The sequence below is a fragment of the Tursiops truncatus genome, chromosome 9 (assembly GCF_011762595.2).
Source record: "Tursiops truncatus isolate mTurTru1 chromosome 9, mTurTru1.mat.Y, whole genome shotgun sequence".
NCBI classification, from domain to species: domain Eukaryota; kingdom Metazoa; phylum Chordata; class Mammalia; order Artiodactyla; family Delphinidae; genus Tursiops; species Tursiops truncatus.
The window spans coordinates 90,174,603-90,196,558 of NC_047042.1; the positions used below are offsets into that span (position 1 = coordinate 90,174,603).

The following is a 21,956-nucleotide window of genomic DNA, read 5'->3' on the forward strand; positions in this document are numbered from 1 at the left end:
TTTGAGAGCCTTCTCTGGTTTTGTTTTATATTTTGATTTAAAGCTCATAGTACCTGCAGAGAACTAAATCTTAGGTGTGCTTCAGTACAGGCACACACACACTCCAGTCCTTCTATAGACTGTTTCGCCATTTTTATTTAAGAGGTAGCTTCATCATTATCATCACTGTCATCATCATCATGGAAACTTACTTTGCTGGTCATCAACTTTCTAAATCTCAAACTTTCAACTCTCAGGAGGCCTAGTGATAGGGGCAAGTAAAAACTCTGAGAAGAGACTGACACTGATTCATGATAGAGTTTTTTTGTTTGTTTGTTTGTTTTTGCGGTACGCGGGCCTCTCACTGTTGTGGCCCGGAACACAGGCTCCGGACACGCAGGCTCAGCGGCCATGGCTCACGGGCCCAGCCGCTCCGCGGAATGTGGGATCTTCCCGGACCGGGGCACGAACCCGTGTCCCCTGCATCGGCAGGCGGACTCTCAACCACTGCGCCACCAGGGAAGCCCCATAATAGAGTTTTGAAGAGAAATGCTTATGTGGTTTATTGAAATGGGAGGCAGTTTATATCAAGAGAGCAGAAGGAGGAAGAAGTTGGGACAAAGTGTGTAAGTAGGCAGGTATTGCTCACCTCCTGTGCTTTTGTTTTAAGAAAATGTTAATGTGGAGACAACTAGCCTTCTCCCCCCAATCCCCCCACCCCACACTTACACCCAGGGTGCTATCTGGGGCTTCAGTAAAAGGTGCTGGCTTAAGGGGAAACAGGGGAGGAGAATGGGCACGAAACAGAAATGGAATGAGTAAGAGAAAGAGGGAATGGTCGGTAAAGTTACCAAAGAATGCTAGTAACACATACAGCCATGCAGCATTTGAAGTGAACTTTTTCCCTTTGGGGGAATTGTTTTGGCAGGTGGTGTGACCATCCTGAATACCCATTTCATGATGAATACTGACTTCAGAGAGCTCCGCAACAGATATTTTCCCTCTATGTGTGCCAGGACTTTGGGCTGGGTGGTTCCTCCAGCTATGGAAATCAAAGGAGTTTACTATCCTCAGATGAAATGGTGATGGAGACACACTTAACTTTTGTGTAGTGTAAGTGACTTTGACTTAGCTATGTGGGGGGAAAAAAATAGGTTTAAATCTGTTGAAATAACTTGGAAATTATCAGCTAATATTTTATTAAATCAATGTCTTCTGGGTTTCAGAAAGAAAAATATTAGGCTTTAGAAAAGACTTCAAAGGCAACATATGAAGATAAATAACACATGAATTCGGATACTGCTGCCATGGGTAGTCTGAGTTCTTTAGCAGTTAACAGGGCAACAGCAAGGATGGAGAGCTGGACCATGCCAGTGTGCTGGCAGTGGTCTTGATGGTTTGGACCATTGACTGTAATACAGACACAGCCAAGGTAAGATCCACACATGCATTATTAACAGGGAAGTGATTTGCTTCACCTTGAGTAGAGAGAGAGGGCTAAGTATAGAAAAGTCTTACTATAGAGCTAATTAAACACCACAGCGGTCAACAAAGCCATACTGATTTGATTGTTGTTTGTTTCCATCCAATGTGTGTTCGTGTAGCTTTTATCCAGCTTGAAAGATGGATAATTGCTTGTTCTCTCTTGCATGTTTTAAAGGGCCTGAGCTTCAGTAAGCTAGTGATCTATGCTAACACTGCCTGCAACTCCTGCCCCCATTCATTATATGACCACCATTATGCAAAGTGGCTTGAGACAACCTGCATACCCTGTATTGTAAAATAGTCCACAGACCATTATTTCAAAGAAGACATATAAAAAGGAAGCTTTAGGAAACATATTGAAAGAAGAGGTTTTATAGAATCATTAGACTTAAGACTTTGAAAGTTATTGGGATAACTGAATTTTGAGAAAGTAGCAAGTTCAAAAGAACACTGATAATTTTACTATATGTAAATTTTTTAAGTGAATAAAATGATTATTAGAATTCCATAGTAGAGATGTACCTATTTTCAGTCCAGCCAGAGCAGTATATTTTATTCATTCATATTAAGTCACTCTCACAGGGCAAGAGAGCGCTTCAAAACTTCAAAACATCAAAACAAACTTATGTTTGTCCAAGATCAATTGCTTATAATCTTCCATGATCTGAAAACGTACATTTCTGAGAAACTATCGTTTTAAAAAATTGATCTCTACTTATTGTTTCTAATAATTCTAATATGAATACTTATAATGCTATTCTCTGGAAAATATCTCATTCACAAGAAATAATAAAAATGATGATTTATTCTACCACATGAATCTCCATTTTGTTGCTTGGGGTGGGGGAATCATCTGAATTCATTTAAATTAGAGACCTTTGGTTGAATTCCTACTGTACATTTAGCACTGGGAAGATAGGGAAGATAGGAAGAAAAGGGAGTACCATAATGAAAGAACAGAAACTCAAGTCCTGACCTCTACTGTCAAAACTCTTCAAAATATTTCAGGGGGCTGGTGTGGAAGAAGGACCACACCTATCAAACCATTTTTTAAAGACAGGCATTGGAAAAGAGTCCCACTATTTGTCAGGAGAAATGTATACATGTATTTCTAAAGATTGGAAGAGGGGAATTCTGTCTTAGTCTTAACAGAGATGGAGGAAAAAGAGTTGGAGACAGAAAACAGAAGGTCAGGAAAGAGTGATCCTGGTCTGCATGAGTTTCTGCATGTCACTTCTCCCTTCACTCTCATTCCTCTCAAGTTTCCCAACTATTTGGGGATAAATTGTATGCCCCCAAAATTCATATGTTGAAGTACTAGCCTGTAGTACCTCAGAACGTGACCTTATTTGGAAATAGGGTCATTGCATATGCGATTAGGTAAGATGAAGTCATACTGGAGTATGGTAGACACTAATCCAGTATGATTGGTATCCTTATAAAAAGGGGAAACTTGGACACAGGCAACACACAGGGAGAGCACCACGTGCAGATAGAGGCAGAGGTCAGGGTGATGCTTTTACAAAGATGTCCAGCAAACCACCAGAAGCTAGGTGAGAGGCATGGACCAGATTCACCCTCATAGCCCTCAGAAGGAACCAACCCTGCCAACACCTTTATCTCGGACTTGTGGTCTCTAGAACTGTGAGGCAATAAACTTCTGTTATGTAAGTGGCCAGTTTGTGGCACTTTGTTCAAGCAGCCCTAGCAAGCAAATATACCATCTCTCAGTCAAGATTTCCAGTCTCTCAAGCTGACACCAGCAGTAAAAATGGCCTTACTTAGTCAATGCTTTACTGAGCTCAGGTATTGATGACCAATATTTTTGATCTTCTTGGGGACTTTTGCAACCCCAAAGATGTTTGTTAACCCAAATCAATCTCTTTCCTAATCAGAGGCCTCTAATGGAATATGGAGTAAGATACATCAATAGTTACATAACCTGCCTGGAAAAGGAGAGGAGGCCAACAGCGTACCCACTGATCCATAAAAACACATGGACCAGAAGAGCAAGGACTTTCTGCCCCAGCCCGCAGAATGTTTTTTGTTTGCCCATCACTGACTATTCTCCTTGGAAGACCTCCCTCAGGCACTGTCTTCCATAATGACACAGAGGTTATTGGAAGAGGCCACAAGAGGCACATAGGCACCAATCCCAAGTCTGCAGGCTTCAACACTGCGACGTGCTGCACACTTCATGACCACAGTTATGGAAATGTAAAAGGTTGAGGTAAATTATATTTCCCAGGCTTGGTATTTCTCTGGAACTCCCTTAAAATTTCAAGCTTTCACTGGTGACTTCAATTTCTGACCATTCCAAACTAGTAACTAAATCATGATATCTTGTGGAGCCCTGGTCCTTGCATGTGAACCCTCCCGGAATCTGAACTGTACCCACCATGTTTCTACCTCCAGATACCAAATCCCCAAGTTCTCACTTCTCTTGATGGGGGCAAGGGGTGAGGAGGGATAGGATAATCTCCTCTGGGCACTGGTATTTTAGCTAGATTGAGAGCTGAAATGCAGAATATGGTGGGAGGTATGGTGGGAGTAGCAGTGGTCTTGACAAAAGTACATGGACTTTTCAGGTCCCCCCTTAAATCTGGCCATTGGTAAATCTTCCTACATAGACTATGTGGCATCCTTAGGAGCATGAGGGCCCCTTTAATTCTGTCTTGGGGGTTGTCAGGAAGAGATAAAATTGCCAAAGGACAATTTGGAGCTGGGTAGCCCTCACTTTATGTCCTGCTGAAGTTGGTCACATGTTGGTCAGAGAGGAGCAGCTAGTGGAAATGATTGAACATATGTTTTTAAACTGTGTTGTGTGTGTGTGTTGCTATTTGATATGTACTATTGAGCATTTTTTATTGACATTCGTATATAAGACTATTGTGTAGTTTTGTGTATACTCTTTAGTTTCTATTATCAAATTGTGCTCCTTTCATTGTTAAAAGGAGAGAGTGAGATTTTCTTTCACACTCTCCACTCTAGAACAAATTAAATTTAAATGATTTATTTCCTAAAATATTGGTGGAATTCACCTGAGAATTGCCTCTCTGTCAATAGAGAGCCTGTACATTTTCTATTTCATCTCAAATCAATTTTGCAAATTTATCTTCTTCTATAATTTATCAATGTCACGTATTTAGCATATGGAGGTATATTTGTTCATTTAGTCAACAAGATTTTTGTGTGCCACTATGGTAGGCTCTATCCTTGGCAGTTGGGATATTTCAGTAAACAAAAGTCCCTGAGCTCTCATACACGCCCGTACTCTTCCAATTCCTTTAATTTTCCTAAACATGTGGTCACCTCCCTCTTGCAATTCTTCTTTTGTATGTCTATGGTCTTGTTTTGTAATTAATGGTTTATCAAGTTATTTTTTATTTTTTCTGGATTTCATTTAGACCAAATTTCCCAAAGGAAAGAAAATTCATTGACTACTTCTGTCTTTCTGTTTCTTAATTCATTCATATCTCATTTTCTTTTACTTATCTCTTGTCTGTTTTTTATAACTCATCCATAGACTTCTAACTTCTTAGGTTGAATATTTATTTCATTGATTTTTGTTAGTTTTTCTTGTATAGTAATATAAACATTGAATATAATGAATTGTCCATTGAGTACTGTTTTAGTTAATATTTCTTAAGTCGATTTTGTAATTTTACAGATATTCTGAGCTTGGGGTTTGCTTTCTTCTTTAATCGTTGTTTACAAGAGGTCCTGTCTTAGTTTAATTTCTAGTGTTAGAGCTTTTTTTCTAGCTTTTATATTCTACTTTTAATCATGCTGAGCTCAGATATCATCAGTCAATGTTTTCAACATTTCATGGAATTGTGACAAGATACATTCTATTTTAAAGTATTGAGTTGGATATAACGGACATATAATCCTGTGTTATACATTTTTATCATCTAGTATTAGAAGAGCTATTTGAGTGAGTGGTTCTTTCTTTTAAACAGTGATTCTTAACTAGGTGTTAAGAGATTTGGCAATGTCTGGAGACATTTTTGATTGTTACAACTGGTGGGGGTGGGGAGAGGTGATATTGGCATCTAGTAGGAAGAGGCCAGGGATGCTGCTAAACATCCTACAATGCACAGAACAGCTCCCACAACAAAGAATTATCTGGGCCAAAATGTAATTTTTGCTGAGATTGAGAAACCCTGCTATCAGAAGAGTCTTTCTTGATAGATGTTAAAATGTGCCGATTCCTAATGCCATAATTTCAATATATTGCATATAACTGAAAACTAATCCATTTAGCCTTGTTTATAGTGCTTGAAGTAAACTGTCCACCTTTTACATGGACAGTTTGAACAAACTGTCCAGCTATGTTTTTTTCTTGTGTATTTTATCTTTTCTCAGATTATTAAACTGCTAATGGTTGCCATGCTTTTAGTATTTGAGTTTAAAACACATGGGCAAGCGAGCCCCAATGAAAATAAGTTAATGCAGGAAACCAGGCTTTCCTGGTGACTCAGTGGTTAAGAATCCACCTGCCAATGCAGGGGACACGGGTTCAAGCCCTGGTCCGGGAAGATCCCACATGCCGCAGAACAACTAAGCCTGTGCACCAAAACTACTGAGCCTACACTCTAGAGGCTGTGAGCCACAACTACTAAAGCCTGCATGCCTAGAGCCTGCACTCTGCACAAGAGAAGCCACCGCAATGAGTAGCCCGAGCACCGCAGGAAAGAGTAGCCCCCGCTTGCCACAAATAAAGAAAGCCCGTGCACAGCAAAGAAGACTCAACGCAGCCAAATATAAATAAATAAATTTAAAAAAAAATAATTTCTTCAGTATGAGTCAAGAGAAAAATTGCTCTAATAACAGACCACCATTGAAAAATAGAAGCAATCTGAAAGATTAGATTAAGCTGGTAATCTACTTTCATTCTTGTCCCAAATTTCTTTCTTTTTTATTTATTTATTTATTTATTTATTTATTTATGGCTGCCTTGGGTCTTCCTTGCTACACGCGGGCTTTCTCTAGTTGCAGCGAGCGGGGGCTACTCTTCCTTGCGGTGCGCGGGCTTCTCATTGCAGTGGCTTCTCGTTGCGCAGCACAGGCTCCAGGCACGCGGGCTTCAGTAGTTGTGGCACATGGGCTCCATAGTTGTGGCTCACGGGCTCTAGAGCGCAGTCTCAGTAGTTGTGGCGCACAGGTTTAGCTGCTGTGTGGCATGTGGGATCTTCCCGAACCAGGGCTCAAACCCGTGTCGCCTGCACTGGCAGGCAGATTCTTAACCACTGTTCCACCAGGGAAGTCCCCCCAAATTTCTTGAAATAACTAAGCAGAGAGCCAATTAAATAGACTAAGTCTATAGCACCTCTCTAAAATAAAGAAAGGGTACCATCACTGAACCCCAAATCCTTAAGATAAGAAAGCCGAGGTAATTGGATTGACAAAGAAGTAAGAGTAGACAACAGTAGCCTAACGTACTTGCCGGAAACAACTGCTACAAAGGTAATAGCAATTTTAGACATGCTTCAAGTTTAGAATAAAACAATAATAGTAGAAGTTCCCATGACCTCACATCTGACAGGACTATCCCCTCCATACAAACAGTTCTGAGGGGCTCCCAAAAGCCATGTTTGTTTGTTTTATTTATTTATTTATTTATTTATTTTTGGCTGTGTTGGGTCCTCGTTGCTGTGCCCAGGCTTTCTCTAGTTGTCATGAGCAGGGGCTACTCTTCGTTGCAGTGCACAGGCTTCTCATTGTCGTGGCTTCTCTAGTTGCAGAGCACGGGCTCTAGGTGCACAGGCTTCAGTAGTTGTGGCACATGGGCTCAGTAGTTGTGGCTTGTGGGCTATAGAGCTCAGGTTCAGTAGTTGTGGCGCACCGGCTTAGTTGCTCCGTGGCATGTGGGATCTTCCCGGGCCAGGGCTTGAACCTGTGTCCCCTGCATTGGCAGGCGGATTCTTAACCACTGCACCACCAGCGAAACCGGCCATGTTTGTTCTTCAGGCTGAAACCTATTTCTTTCTAATCAAAGTGAATACTGTTCCAGAAGAGAGCAGGTAACTCAATATTGAGACTGGAGAAACAGATCACAACCTGGGAAACTTCAAAAAAACACACAAAAGGTAGGATTAAAAAAAGAAAAGAGCAAAGCTGATTTTGGCATTTACTTCCAGGATAAAGCTGTGGAGTGGGGGAGGCGGAGAAGAAGTGACAATGGCGGGAGGATTAAAGGCTACCCGTGGCCATGTGAGAACCAGCGTATATAACTGAAGCAGAACAGATTTTACTACCTCAAAATACTCCACATGGGCTTAAGAATTATTTTGTGCTGAAGACAATTGAGAAGAAACAGATATAAGAAATCTGTCTTCCCCCGATTTGCCTAAAAGGAGGAAATAAACTTACAAAGTGTCCCTCCTCCCTCTCTACCAGGAAGGACAAAAGTTGAACTGCTAGAGACAACTTTAGGTCCTTATCAGTCTGGAGATGGGACCAGAGGAATTTACATAACAAACTTTGCTAACTAGACCTTATCTTCTGTTAGTCTCCCATATATTTGTCCTCCCATGATTTGCTGCCCCTAGACTCAAAGTCCTTTTCTTTTGTCTTGTCACTTCTCAAAAAATATATTGCTCTTTTGTTAAGAAGTTATGTAAGACCTAGTTCTAACCAAGCCTTTGAGTTACTCATCTCTGGGAACTCCCATGTGTAACATGCATGAATACATATGTCTGTAAACTTCTGTTTGTTTTTCTCTTGTTAATCTGTCTTTTGTCAGTCCAATCTACAGGGCTCCAGCTGGAGAACCTAAGATGGGTAGAGGAAGAGATTCGTCCTCACCTATAAGACTATGTCAGGTAGAAGCTCGTAGTTTCCTTTTAATAAGGGAGGCAAAGAAGCCAATGACATGAGCAATCATCATGGAAGCCATAGGACCGGTTGTCTCCTCTTGCCAACTCCACCTGCCTTCTGGGCACGAAGCCTCTGGAAGAAAAGTTAAACTCTAAGGTGAACTATGGAAAACTGAGGAACAAGAGCAGAACACAGTTTACACCAGCCAACTCCAAAGAAGACAGCAACAGGGCTTTGCCTAAAACGGCCTTGAGCAATTGGTAGTCTAGGAGGCAGAACCATATAGCTACGAGGCTCCAAATGCACTGCTGATATTCAAAATTCCAGAAGCATTCTTCAAAGGTGTGTGGCATGAAAAGGACGGCCCATATACACAGGTGTCATCAGTCACAGCTGCACCTATTAGCACCATCAATTTCCACCTCCATTCCCAGGCTTTTTAAACTGGAAACTGTATTTTGACCAGGTGGTAGACCCTGCCAGGAATGCCTCACACGTATTTCCTTTGGGGTAAGCCCCTAAACACAGGTTTTTAACTGAGTAATGTTAAAGAACAGCTCTGGGCTAATACCTAAGGATGTTGCACGTATCCACACAGGCACTTAGGCAAAGCTTGATCTGCAGCTGATCTGAGTCTTGGCCGAACATCCTGGGTCCTCTGAAAACAAGAGTGTGCTGGAGGCGCGTGAGGAGCTGCTACCAGGCCGTTTCTCACTCAGTGCCCTATCTGCCAAGAAGGAGGCCACAGTGAGGCAGTTTCTCATCTTCTGCCAGGTTTTGATGAGGCCTGAGACCTCTGACTCACCCCTTGGGGTCCAGCTGCAGACTATAAAGTACCTTAGCAGCAACATAGCAGTGGCCCTTCAGCAACAGGATAGACCATCATTCATGTTGCAATCATCTGGACCCTTTTGTTTTGGTGTTGCCCTACTCCAGAGACTAAAGGAAGGAGATTGCCATCATCATAGGGACATAGAAACTGGACAAAAAAAAAAAAAAAAAAAAAACAGCGAGATTATGCTACTATAGAAAAAAATTATAAAACTACTTAGATTCCAATAATGATTCTCCCTCAAGGGTCCTGCTGGTACGTAATTATATCTTTGTTTCTTTAACTGATCAATATTCCTAATAGTGACGCCATTTCCATATTAAGAGTCTCCTGCTTTGTCACCGTTGCAAGTCTAGCTTGCACAAGAGTTGGTAAAATTTCCCATATTATAATTTTTTTTTTTTTTTTGCGGTACACAGGCCTCTCACTGTTGTGGCCTCTCCCGTTGCGGAGCACAGGCTCCGGACACGCAGGCTCAGCAGCCATGGCTCACGGGCCCAGCCGCTCCGCGGCATGTGGGATCCTCCCGGACCGGGGCACGAACCCGTGTCCCCTGCATCGGCAGGCGGACTCTCAACCACTGCGCCACCAGGGAAGCCCTCCCATTTTGACCAAAAATATGTCTTATCTACCTCCAGGAAGAATTAATAAACCAGATTATAAGAGTTATTAAAATTTAATGGAGCAAGTTTTTATTCCAATTATCCAGTGAAACAACATTAATATATCAAATATTAATATAAATCTGAAGAAAAATGCAAAGATTTCTAGGTTTTTTTTTTTTTTTGCTTTTTTATGATTTATATGTAGTCTCTAAGGGGGAAAAATGTCTTGCTAAGGTAGTAACAGAAAAAAATGTTTTAAGAGAAGCTTATGATAATTGGTTACTTGGAAATATGTTAAGAGCAAAAATTGTTTTTAAAAAACTTAAAAATTTTAATAACTGGTACATAGTTATATAGGGAAAAGTTTTATATAATAAGATGATACCTTGGATAAATTAGACTGGTTTAATCTTTTGGTTTAGAAATAGCTATATTTTCTCTGATTTTACCAGTATAATACTATTTAGCATATTTTCTTGGGTTTATTTTCTAATAAAAAAAGCGAATTAATTTGAGTTTTCTAGATTTCCTCTACTGATTTTAATGGTCAAATAAGCCAATTCATAATAGATTATAAAATATTAAAATTATGTGTCAAAATAAATTGAATTATAATAGGTAATTCTTTATAAGAGGGATTCTTACAATGCTATAAATCATATAGACTAATGTGTCAGCATAAATTATAATATCCAAATCCTTACTTTTAAATACTTAAACTAATATTAAATTGTGTTAATCACTGAGTTATATTTGGGTCCCTGAAAAATTTCTAGGTAAGATAAAGACAAAACATTGATCACTAAACGTATTAGTTTACCCTCTTCCTTATTTTTACAAAAACTATAGAATGGCAATCAGCAGATTAAAGGATGAACTTGCCCTTAAATGAAAATATACATGAATATTTTTGCCAACTTAAAATTTGATAAGACGATAGTGTGGATGAAAAATTGTTGCTCACCATCTGCCTCTACAGGGATTAGGTCACTAGCCACTGCAGTCCTTCAGCACACCCCGAAAGGGGTTCAGGGCGGAGATCATGGAAAAACTGGCAGAACAGGCCTTCAGATAGTTAGATGTTTTCAGAAGAAGGTTTTATGAGCCTAATTTCTTACATCTTCTCATATCCAGAAAAGCACTAAAATCATTAACAGAGACATCTGCTCCTCATGAATAGCAGTAAACTTCCAGCAAAATGTGTGCTTGATTGCACGTCTCCCCCTTCACTAAAATCTTGTATATACTGACCTCCTTCTTTACCTCTTCAGAACAGTTCCTCAAATAAAAACGCAGACGTAGAGAACGGACTTGAGGACACGGGGAGGGGGAAGGGTAATCTGGGACGAAGTGAGAGAGTGGCATGGACATATATATGCTACCAAATGTAAAATAGATAGCTAGTGGGAAGCAGCCACATAGCATAGGAAGAACAGCTCGGTGCTTTGTGACCACCTGGAGGGGTGGGTTAGGGAGAGTGGGATGGAGATGCAAGAGGGAGGAGATACGGGGATAAACATATACGTAGAGCTGATTCACTTTGTTATACAACAGAAACTAACACAACATTGTAAAGCAATTATATTCCAATAAAGATGTTAAAAAAAAAGAAAGAAAGAACAGTTCCTCAGAGCTGAGAGGCTGTCTCCCTGGCTATAGTTCTTTTTTTTTTTTTTTTTTTTTAATAGTTCTCATTTTATCCCAAGTAAAACTTAACTCACAACTCTCACATTGTGCTTTTTTTATTTCAGTTGACAGTAGATAATTAGTACTTATGGACAAACATAGCTGTAGACCTTGTTTCTTCTCATTTTAATTTTCTCTGTTAATTGGGTACAAAATTTGGTTGCTATAGTTAAAGATCTCAAAAGCCCTCTCTTGGAAGCCAGATCCTAAATAGACCTTCCTTTCTTAACAGGTGTTATAGCAACAGCCCCCAGTCTCTGGGCGTTTCAAACTATGCTAAGCCTCTTTTCACTATTAATTGATAAAAGTCAAGCTTATGTTTTAGGGTAGTAACTCCAATTTAAAGCCCTAAACTTTTCTCATTCCAATTTGATACTAAACTCTGATGACAATCTTAATATGATTTTATTTGGTATTAGGAATACTTAAGATAATTTCTAAATATTTTATTTAAAATATTATGTTATTAACAAATCATCCCATTCAGATAACTGACCCAAGCATGCCACATTACCAGAGGCTTAAGAATTAACATCTATAGGGCTTCCCTGATGGCGCAGTGGTTGAGAGTCCGCCTGCCGATGCAGGGGACACGGGTTCATGCCCTAGTCCGGGAAGATCCCACATGCTGTGGAGCGGCTGGGCCCGTGAGCCATGGCCACTGAGCCTGCGCTTCTGGAGCCTGTGCTCCGCAACAGGAGAGGCCACAACAGTGAGAGGCCCACATACCGCAAAAAAAAAAAATTAACATCTATATACTTAATAGTAGATATTATGCCTTTAAAGTTGCTTATGAATTTGCCATGCTACAAAAATAAAGGAGTTTTCTAACTTCTTTGTGAAGCCCAAGAAAATTATTGGAGATTATCCAACATCAAAAAAAAATCTCATTATTAAGCTTAAAACCAATGAAGAAAATGCATTTTCTATTATTATGCAAACTAGTGACTCTTACTGGTTTTCATCCAAAAGAGACTAAACATTTATAGTCAATAGAAAGATAGTTATGTAATCTAGTTTCTAGAAGGAAAAAAACCTTACTGATAAAATCTTCCATTATTTGTAATTTTTATAAACCCCTAATAAACTGAAGCTGTAGGGCAAGAACTGAAACCCCTACCTAGTGAATTATTTGAACATTTACAAATGAATCTCATTTTTTTGTTTCAAGCTTTGATATATATTTTTTAATGATTATTTATAAATAAATATTTTGGTTGAATTTAAGCAGTCTTTTGCCAAAAGACTAACATGCTGATATAAAAACAAAGATTTCATTTTCCCACCTGGAAATATCAATAACAGTGAAAGCTCACTTTACAGGTAAAATATTTTTTAAATGTATGCAAAGTATTCACATTTAACTGAAAAGTCCACATCATTTTCAAAGCTCTAAGAAGAAAAAGGCAAGCTAATGACATTTTAAAGTCAATACTGCCCAGCTTCCAAAGAAGCTTACTCTCCCTCGAATGATAATGGGATCTTATCTCAAAATCTCTATGGGGACTTCCCTGGTGGTGCACTGGTTAAGAATCCACCTGCCAATACAGGAGACATAGGTTCAATCCCTGGTCTGGGAAGATCCCACATGCCGCAGTGCAACTAAGCCCGTGCGCCGCAACTCCTGAGCCTGCGTTCTAGAGCCTGCGAGCCACAACTACTGAGCCCACGTGCCACAACTACTGAAGCCTGTGCGCCTAGAGCCTATGCTCTGCAACAAGAGAAGACACTGCAGTGAGAAGCCTGTGCACGGCAACAAAGAGTAGCCCCCACTCGCCACAACTAGAGAAAGCCCGCACGCAGCAACAAAGACCCAAGGCAGCCAAAAATAAATAAAATTTTTAAAAACTCTCCATGAACTCTCACTATATTGTTACTAAAATTACCTTTGGGCTTGGCTTGAGTTCTCTACTGACAGGTTCTGCCTTGATGCATCCTGATCTCATTGAGTATCATTATTTAGCTCATTTATGTGCTTAGTTATCTACCCAGCAGCTGCCAGCCACACATCCAAAAGGGAAACCAATAATACACCTCTACAGACTAACTAGTTTAGAAGCACTACCACACGGATGAACCTTGAGGACATTATGCTAAGTAAAATAAGCCAGTCACAAAAGACAAATGTTGAATGACTCCACTTAGAGGAGGTACCTAGAATAGTCAACTCGCAGAAACGGTGGTTGCCAGGGGATGATGGGGCAGGGGGGTGGGGAGGGAGATGGCGGAATGAGGAGTTAGTGTTTAATGGATATGGAGTTTCAGTTTGGGAAGATGAAAGCTCTGGAGGTGGATAGTGGTGATGGTTGCACAATGTGAGTAATGCCCCTGAACTATTCACTTAAAAGTGGTTAAAATTCGTTTTATATATACTATACCACAGGAAGGAAAAGGAGAAGGAGAGAGAAGAACTTAAGATTCTACAACCTGGCCATACAAACCTGCTAGAGGCCTGACCCTGAAACCCACTAAAAGGCTCCAGAAACAGACCACGACCAAAGCAGACAGCTTCCTGTGAATTCTGTAATTAAGATTCTCTGACTCAAGATGACATTGGGTGCAGACAGTGTCCCGCCAAGGCCTTCAAATCAAGACTCGTAATCAGGATATAGGATTTACATTTGAGCTTAGGTTTAATAATCATCTCACCTCCATTTCCTTCCTCCTTTCACGTTAATCTTTTCTGTGGGCAACACTATCAATTTCCAACTGTTAAATTTGTTGTCCAACCTTCCAAAGTATTTAAAACAAAGCCTGATATCAAAACTTATCAAAAAGGATCTAAGACACTGGATATCACTGATTTATTTTTTTTCTTTTTTTAAAAATATTTATTTATTTGGCTGTGTTGGGTCTTCATTGCTGCATGGGAGCTTTCTCTAGTTGTGACGAGCAGGGGCTACTCTTTGTTGTGGTGCACCAGCTTCTCATCGCGGTGGCTTCTCTTGTTGCAGAGCATAGGCTCTAGCTGTGCGGGCTTCAGTAGTTGTGGCTCGCGCGCTCTAGAGCGCAGGCTCAGGAGTTGTGGCGCACGGGCTCAGTTGCTCCGCAGCATGTGGGATCTTCCCGGACCAGCGCTCAAACCCATGTCTCCTGCATTGGCAGGAGGATTCTTAACCATTGCGCCACGGGGAAGTCCTGATTTCACTGATGTCTATGAGGATTCTACTCTGGCGAGAAGTCTCAAAAACTACAATGTATGATCCATAATTTAGTTTTGATGATAAACCAAATAACAGTTAAAATACTCCATCAAGACAGGCACATCAAAAACAGTTTATTTAAATTTAGTGAAGCTACTTTTCTTGCTAGGCTTTACGTTCCCAATTTTCTGTTAATATCTGTGGCTGTCCTCATCCCTTTGTGCCCTCCTCCACCAGGTGTGAAAATAACCAGGTGTGAAAATGTTGCTGTGTAGCCCTCCCATTATCCCAAGCTGACACTCAACTGATAAGACTGTGTCAAGAAGAGCCTAACCCGTTATGGACAAACCTGTTTCACTTGGAGCTCATTTGACCAAAAGGGGGAAGCTGAGAAATTCCTGTGAGGAAAGTGGTGCAGCCGAAGGGTGGGGCTAACCAAAGGACCCAGGCAGACATTACACAGAGACAGCTATTGTGTGTACTCCATGACTAAACTCCCAAATTCTTCTGGAGAATCCATAAACCAATGAAGTTCTTAGATACCCATAGTTGGCCTTCTTAAGGACAGCATATCCAGACCGACCCCATACTAGCTGCCAGGTACCTACCCAGTGGGGAAATGAAAGTATAATAAGGCTTTTATACTGAATATGAAGTAATTTGACAATAGCCTGTTTTATGTTAAACATGCATGAGGAAAACTCTAGAGCAACCGTTAAAAAAAAAAGTGCAGAGCTAATAAGTCAACAGTAGAGATAAATGTAATAAAAAATATTCAGTAAATTCAAAAGGCAGAAAAAGAAAAAGGGATCAAAGAACATTTGGAGCAAATAGAAAGCATATAGCAAGATGGCAGATGCAAACCCAATCAAATTCATAATTATATCTAATGTCATTTGTTTGAGAATTCAAAATAAAAGGCAGATATTGTCAGACTAGATAAAAACGTAAGACCCAACTATATATGCTGTCTATAGGACATTCATTTAAAATATATCTTTGTAAACAAATTAATGAGATCATTTTATACTTGTTAGGAAAATTGGGGGATATTGGCCTTAATGAACTGCTGATGGAAGTGTATTCTACCAGTACAGCCATTTTGGAGAGCAATCTGGCACTTGGCCAAATTAAGTCTGTAATACCCTGTGGTTCAGCTCTTCCACATCTGAGTATTTATCCCAAAGAAATCCCCATCCATGTCCATAAGGTTTCATGCACAAGGATATTCATGGAAGCATTGTTTGTTGTAGTTGGATGTCAGAAGCAATCTGGATGCCCATGGCAGGGGAGAGAATGATAAAATACGGTAAATGCACAGAGTACTAATGCAGCCAGAAGAAGCACCAGGCTAACCATAAACACAGCAATATGGATCTTTAAAACATACTGCTGAGAGAGAAAAATATAAAAGAATAGGAAACAAGATGAGATCTGTAATGATACAATTTACATAATTAGAGGCATGTATTCTAAGCAATGTTATCCGTGTTAGAGCAATACAAACACAGAATATGCATTTAAAATATTAGAATGGGGCTTCCCTGGTGGCGCAGTGGTTGAGGGTCCGCCTGCCGATGCAGGGGACACGGGTTCGTGCCCTGGTCCGGGAAGATCCCACATGCCGCGGAGCGGCTGGGCCCGTGAGCCATGGCCGCTGAGCCTGCGCGTCCGGAGCCTGTGCTCCGCAACGGGAGAGGCCACAACAGTGAGAGGCCTGTGTACCGCAAAAAAAAAAAAAATTAGAATGGTTACTTATATAGAGAGAGGAGAAAATGAAAAGGGATAAATAACAATACACAAATACATATGTACATATGTAAAAACAAAAGAGGTGCTTCACACTCCCTAATAATATTAACGTGCCATAAAACGAGGCTTGTGATTAACTCAACCCCCTGTACATAAAGTCTGACTAAGAAAAACATATATAAAATAAAATGTCACATAGTTGAATCTGTCAGTATTTTCCTTTAGACATTCTGACTTCTTTACCTTACCCTAAAATTATATAAATCACCTCTGTTTTTCTAATCATTTCTAGTTGCTTTGTGTGTTTGCATTTAGATCTTTAATTCATCTGAAAATGCTTTTGCATTTGCTATGCAGAATAGTCATAACCATATTTTTAATGGAAATCTAGTCCCAATGCAATATATTCAAGGAGCCGTCCTTTCCTCACTGATTTTAAATGCTCCATTTATTATACACTTAACTCCCATATGTACACAAGTCTATTTCTGAGTTCTTTTTTATTCCTCTGATCTATTTGTTTATTCTACTCAAACTACTAACTACTGTTGCTTTATATTTTAGTATATTTAGTATATGTTAGGTGTTCCCTATTATTCTTTTTCAATAATTTCTTGGTAATTATCACATTTTTTCCCTTCAGATCAAAAATAGATCCCCCCCAAATGCTCTATTGGGATTTTGTTTGGAATCACATACAATTTACATGTCATTTCGAGAAATACTGACAGCTTTATATTATATCTTCCCACCCAGGAACATGGTATGTCTTTGTATTCCAGCTTTTGTTTTATGTCCTTCAGTAAAATTGTATAGTTTTCCTGAGATAAGTGTTCCACCTTTCTTGTTTAACTTATACTTGGTAATTTATAATTTGTTGTTACTATAAATTTTTTAAAATTTCCATTTCTAACTGGAATGCTATTATAAAGAAAAGCTGTTGATTTTTGACTATTTACTTTGTATCTAGAGATCATTCTAAATTATCTTCTTATATATCATAGTATTTTTTAATATGTTGAAGTTTCAATTTTTAGAAAGTAGGTGATTGGTAATTGCTTTCCTTTCAGAGTGAGCAGGGGGGAAAAAAGAAATTTTAGATTAAACCATTTCTCTTTTATTTTACACACACACACACACACACACACACACACACACACACACACTGGTGAGCAGAACGTTTACAATACTGTTTAAAAACTGGAAAATTTTAAAGCATTTATTTTACCAACATATAAGGTAAAGGCTGTATCCAGAAGTAAATATAAACATAATGAAATGAGGTATTCAAGAAAAAGAAAATATTTATGTATAAAATTAAGCAATTTCTGTGGGCCAGGCACAGCACAGAAGCTTGAAGTTTAATGTAGAAAAGCATTAATAATATTAAATTATTTTAAATAATAAATGTACATAAATTTATACCAATAAGCAACAGTGTATCAACTACAGGCAATCCTCCCTTTGCATGTAGGACTATTAAAAATAGTCCATGCAAGCTAAAACTATGCAAAGCAATCTTAATAATCAATAGGAAAAATTAAAATTGCCTGTGATATTTAAAATTTTTGTCAAAACATTGAAAATTCTCTTATCCTTAATTATAAATGTAGAGTAAAATTGAAAAAAAATAGAACTAATATTCACTATGCCATAATTTAAAATTTTAGTAACATTGAGAATTCAAGTGTTTTATTTCTTTGTAAAAAAAACTCGATCAAGAGTAGTTTGAACAGGGGGTTTCCCTGGTGGCGCAGTTGTTGAGAGTCCGCCTGCCGATACAGGTGACACGGGTTCGTGCCCCGGTCCAGAAAGATCCCACATGCCGCGGAACAGCTGGGCCCGTGGGCCATGGCCGCTGAGCCTGCGCATCCTGAGCCTGTGCTCCGCAATGGGAGAGGCCACAACAGTGAGAGGCCCGCGTTCCGAAAAAAAAAAAAAAAAGTAGTTTGAACAGTTTTTGCCTTTTCTCACCTAAATTATGATACAGAGCAAATATATTTTCTGTATTTTGGAGAATTGTACTATTTCTTTTCTAACTTTGGATCAGATACCAACATTTTCTGTTTTCAATGTCATATATCATATATTATATGATTCCATTTATATAAAATGTCCAGAATAGGCAAATCCGTAAAGACAGAAAGCAGATTAGTGGTTACCTGGGTTTGGGAGATTTGGGGAAATGGGGAACGGCTGTTAATGGAGTTTCTTTGGGGGATGATTAAAACTACTGGCACTTCTACCTGGACCGGAAGGGAAGCCAAATTCCCTGAAATTCCCTCAACTGATTTGTCTACTGAGATTGGGTCAATCCTCTCCAAAAGGGTATTTAACTAGGGCCCTGACATTATCAAGTGTAGTGTTTTTCAGACTTGTTTTTAGCAGCAGAACCCATTTGGGGAAAAAAAAAATTGAATTTGGGACCCCAATATATAAGAGAAATAAAAGCTATTTTTAATTGACATAATGCAATTTATAAATTCAAATTTGTAATATTTATTATTATAAAGTCACTTAATTAGAATAATGAGGATGTTTTGATAACCCCCCAAATTTTAAGATATTAAGTGTTACAGCAATCTCTAGATCAAATTTCCTTTTTTTTAATTGCAGAGTATTAAAAATCCTGACACAATATAGGAATAGTTGAAAAGAGTAACAATTACTATTTTTTTTCTTATTTTTTTTACCCACCTTATTTATTATATTGATAATTGTTTCCTCAGCTCTGGTAAAAATGACAGCAAAATAACATATACAATTTTGAATGCTCAAATCATTAATGTGAAGTCAGTAATCACTTTTTAAATAGCTCTTGAAATTAGAAAGTAGTACCACATGAAATGTTGATTTCAAAGTTAAATCACTGGCAATTGCTAAACCTAGTTGGTGTCTTTATCATAAATATACAAAAATCAAACATGAAGTCCCTAAAATTTATAGTAAAGGCTGAAAATTTTATATGCTATTATCATTATATAGTATGTTGTATATTTATTTATTACTGCATAAGGACAACTACCCAGTAACTATGAACATTCTCAAGGAAGCCCAAGACAAGTACTAAGAACTTCTATATTCTATCGTGGAACAGGATAAAAATTATTATAGTTCGTAATATATATTAATAATTTATATATATAAATAAAACTTGGACACAACTCAACATTAAAATAAAGTCATACAGCTATTATTTGCCATTAGCACTTTTAGAAGGAAATAAGGTACTAAAGATTCTGGATGCCTTAGAATTGGTATAATCTAGTGTTCTGTAATTATTGTTTGAGTTTGTTGCTATTGCAATATTGTATGACCTAGCATATTTGGGGAGCAAATTTGCCCTGAAGAGAGGACAAAGATCTTTGAGAATGAATGTCCATATAGCAGTGTTTCCATGACAGTATAAGAATTATTTTAAAAGGAGGAGGGGCTGTTTTTGTTTCCTCTCCCCAACTGAACCCCTGCCTTAAGTGATAAGGCTGTAGACTCCAAATCTATCAATGGATAAAATAGTGCAAATATTGCTTCACATCCAAAGCTAGTACTATTTCTCTGAAGAACTGTGGCCATAGCTCCATCTCCAATCTAGGACACCACAGACCTGCTCTTTCAGGCTGAGAACACCAGGTGGCATATGGTGGCTGAATCAGAGCCTTGGTAACCATGGCAACCAGCTACCATTCCAGCTCTGGGCAGCTGCCATCTTTTATCCAAAGCAGTGTTTTGTGCACACTGGGGGTTTTGCTTTGAAATTGTTGTACTATGTGCTTTTCATTCTTCACAGAGTCAGGGTTTCTACTTCTGGGAAGGGAATTCCAGTGCCAGAGATAAATACCTCGGGTCAGTTGCATTAATTTTATTTTCTGTGCATTATTCATTGTGTCTGCATAAACCAGACTATGCACTGATATTTGAGAAGGCCACGCCTTTCACAGCAGGCTTTCTCTAGGGAGGCTAGACTTCACTGAAGGGAAATGCATGAGGGAGTGAGTGACTCCTCTCTGGACCGAGGTTAAAACAAAAATGCCCAGCTCAATGCTTGAATCCGTTGTAGGTACAACGACCCTGAGAGCTGCCTGGACAAAAGATGTCTGCTGTAACTATCACTGATCTATAGACGGAAGATGTCTGTTTGCCAACCTACTGGAAGGATGTATTTTACATAAATAGTATCTTCCCACAAAATGTGTTTTGTGTCTGTCATGCAGTAATGAACCAAATATTTATAAATTGGAGACTATCCCTTTCCTTTTCTATCAGTCAAAAGTAATGAGATTTTCCAGGTTAATCATCAGGCGTTGCCTCTGGTGATTGGCAGTATATCACAAGCCAGGCTGCCAAAAGCCATTCTCTTTGCCATTGGGAACAGAGCCGAAAGCAGTTATGTTATCCAAATGTCTTCTCTAAATTCCTAAAAGGTTCTGTACTGAACAGGGACTCATTTATAAACACATCTATTGCAGCCTGGTGTTGTTTCTGGCTGTTAGATAGAGGGGCCATATCTTAAGTGTGCATTCTTTGGATGAAAGATCCTTCTTATAGAATTAAAATCCTGTTAAAAATACATTATTTTATGTCACATGAAAAATGAAGAATTTACACTGTATATGTAATGTAAAAATAATCATGAAGGGTGGAAGAGAGGAACCTCTGCTAAGAAAATGACTGAAAAGAAATACAATAAATATTAACAGTTTTGAGACTGGATATTTTTTTTCCACTTATGCATTTTCTACTTTTTAATCAAGAGAATTTACTACTATGTCATAAACATGAGAACATTAAAATGTATTTTGGAACGCATTTTAATTTCATTAAAGCAATCTCATTGTTTTTCACTGAACATGTTACAAATGTAAAACGTTTAACATTTTATTTGAAAAATTATTTGAAATCATGAATGTCCCCAAAAAATCATTTTAATTCATTTTAATTGTTAAATAAATTTTAATATATTTGCACTAATAGACCACAAAATTTTTCAAAATTTATAAATAAAAAATACTCAATTTTTATCTAGTATTCTCTATGAATTAAAGTATTATTTAAGGGTATCAGAAGAGGGGAGTTAATACATGTATTATATGTCAAACTCCGTTTCCTGTTATTTTATGAAAATATTGATAAGAAAGATGATATATGTATTTATTGAGAAAGTTGCTTATAATTTGATAAATTAGTCATAGGGATTTTCACGCATTTACTGGTTTCATACTATTGCAGGTTTTTCCATCTTCTACTTAATAAGAAGAAAAAAGACCCTGATAAAACTGAACCAAAAGCAGTAGGGGTACACCATCCATGCAGGCTAATAATTTGCCACCACTTCATAAATATTTCTCCAGTGTTTATTTGCAGGAGCCTGTGTCACTGACTGGGGGAAGGATGGCGGAAGGTCTCTGGGCAAGTGACCAGCTCACTTTCCTCCAGAACAGTGCCACTGCAGTAACTGCAACTTGTACACCATACTCAGCACAGTGGAATTCTGTGGGGCAATTTTGTCTAGAAGCACACTTAATAATATGGAAATATATTCAAATTATGTCATTAAGTGAGGAAAAATTATGATATTGAGATCGATGACAGATAGACACACCCTCCAAGTGATTAAGAACCATCATCTCTGTCATCACTTAATTAGTGCAATTG

General features: G+C 38.6%; 1 protein-coding gene across 7 annotated transcripts in view; it reads left to right on the forward strand.

Moving 5' to 3' along the window:
• The window catches only part of AKR1D1 (aldo-keto reductase family 1 member D1), an 88,625-nt gene extending 74,998 nt beyond the window's left edge, over positions 1-13,627 (forward strand). For 4 of the 7 annotated variants that reach the window (XM_033863331.2, XM_033863334.2, XM_033863330.2 and 1 more), the window contains one exon: positions 7,608-13,626. In XM_033863331.2, coding sequence (XP_033719222.1) covers positions 7,608-7,704 — 97 coding nt within the window. In that variant the 3' untranslated portion in view covers positions 7,705-13,626. Of the gene's footprint in view, positions 1-907; positions 1,093-7,607 lie in introns of those variants that run through there. The other 3 variants (XM_004324967.4, XM_004324966.4, XM_033863332.2) reach the window with 2 other exon arrangements.
• The last annotated feature ends 8,329 nt before the right edge of the window (positions 13,628-21,956 follow it).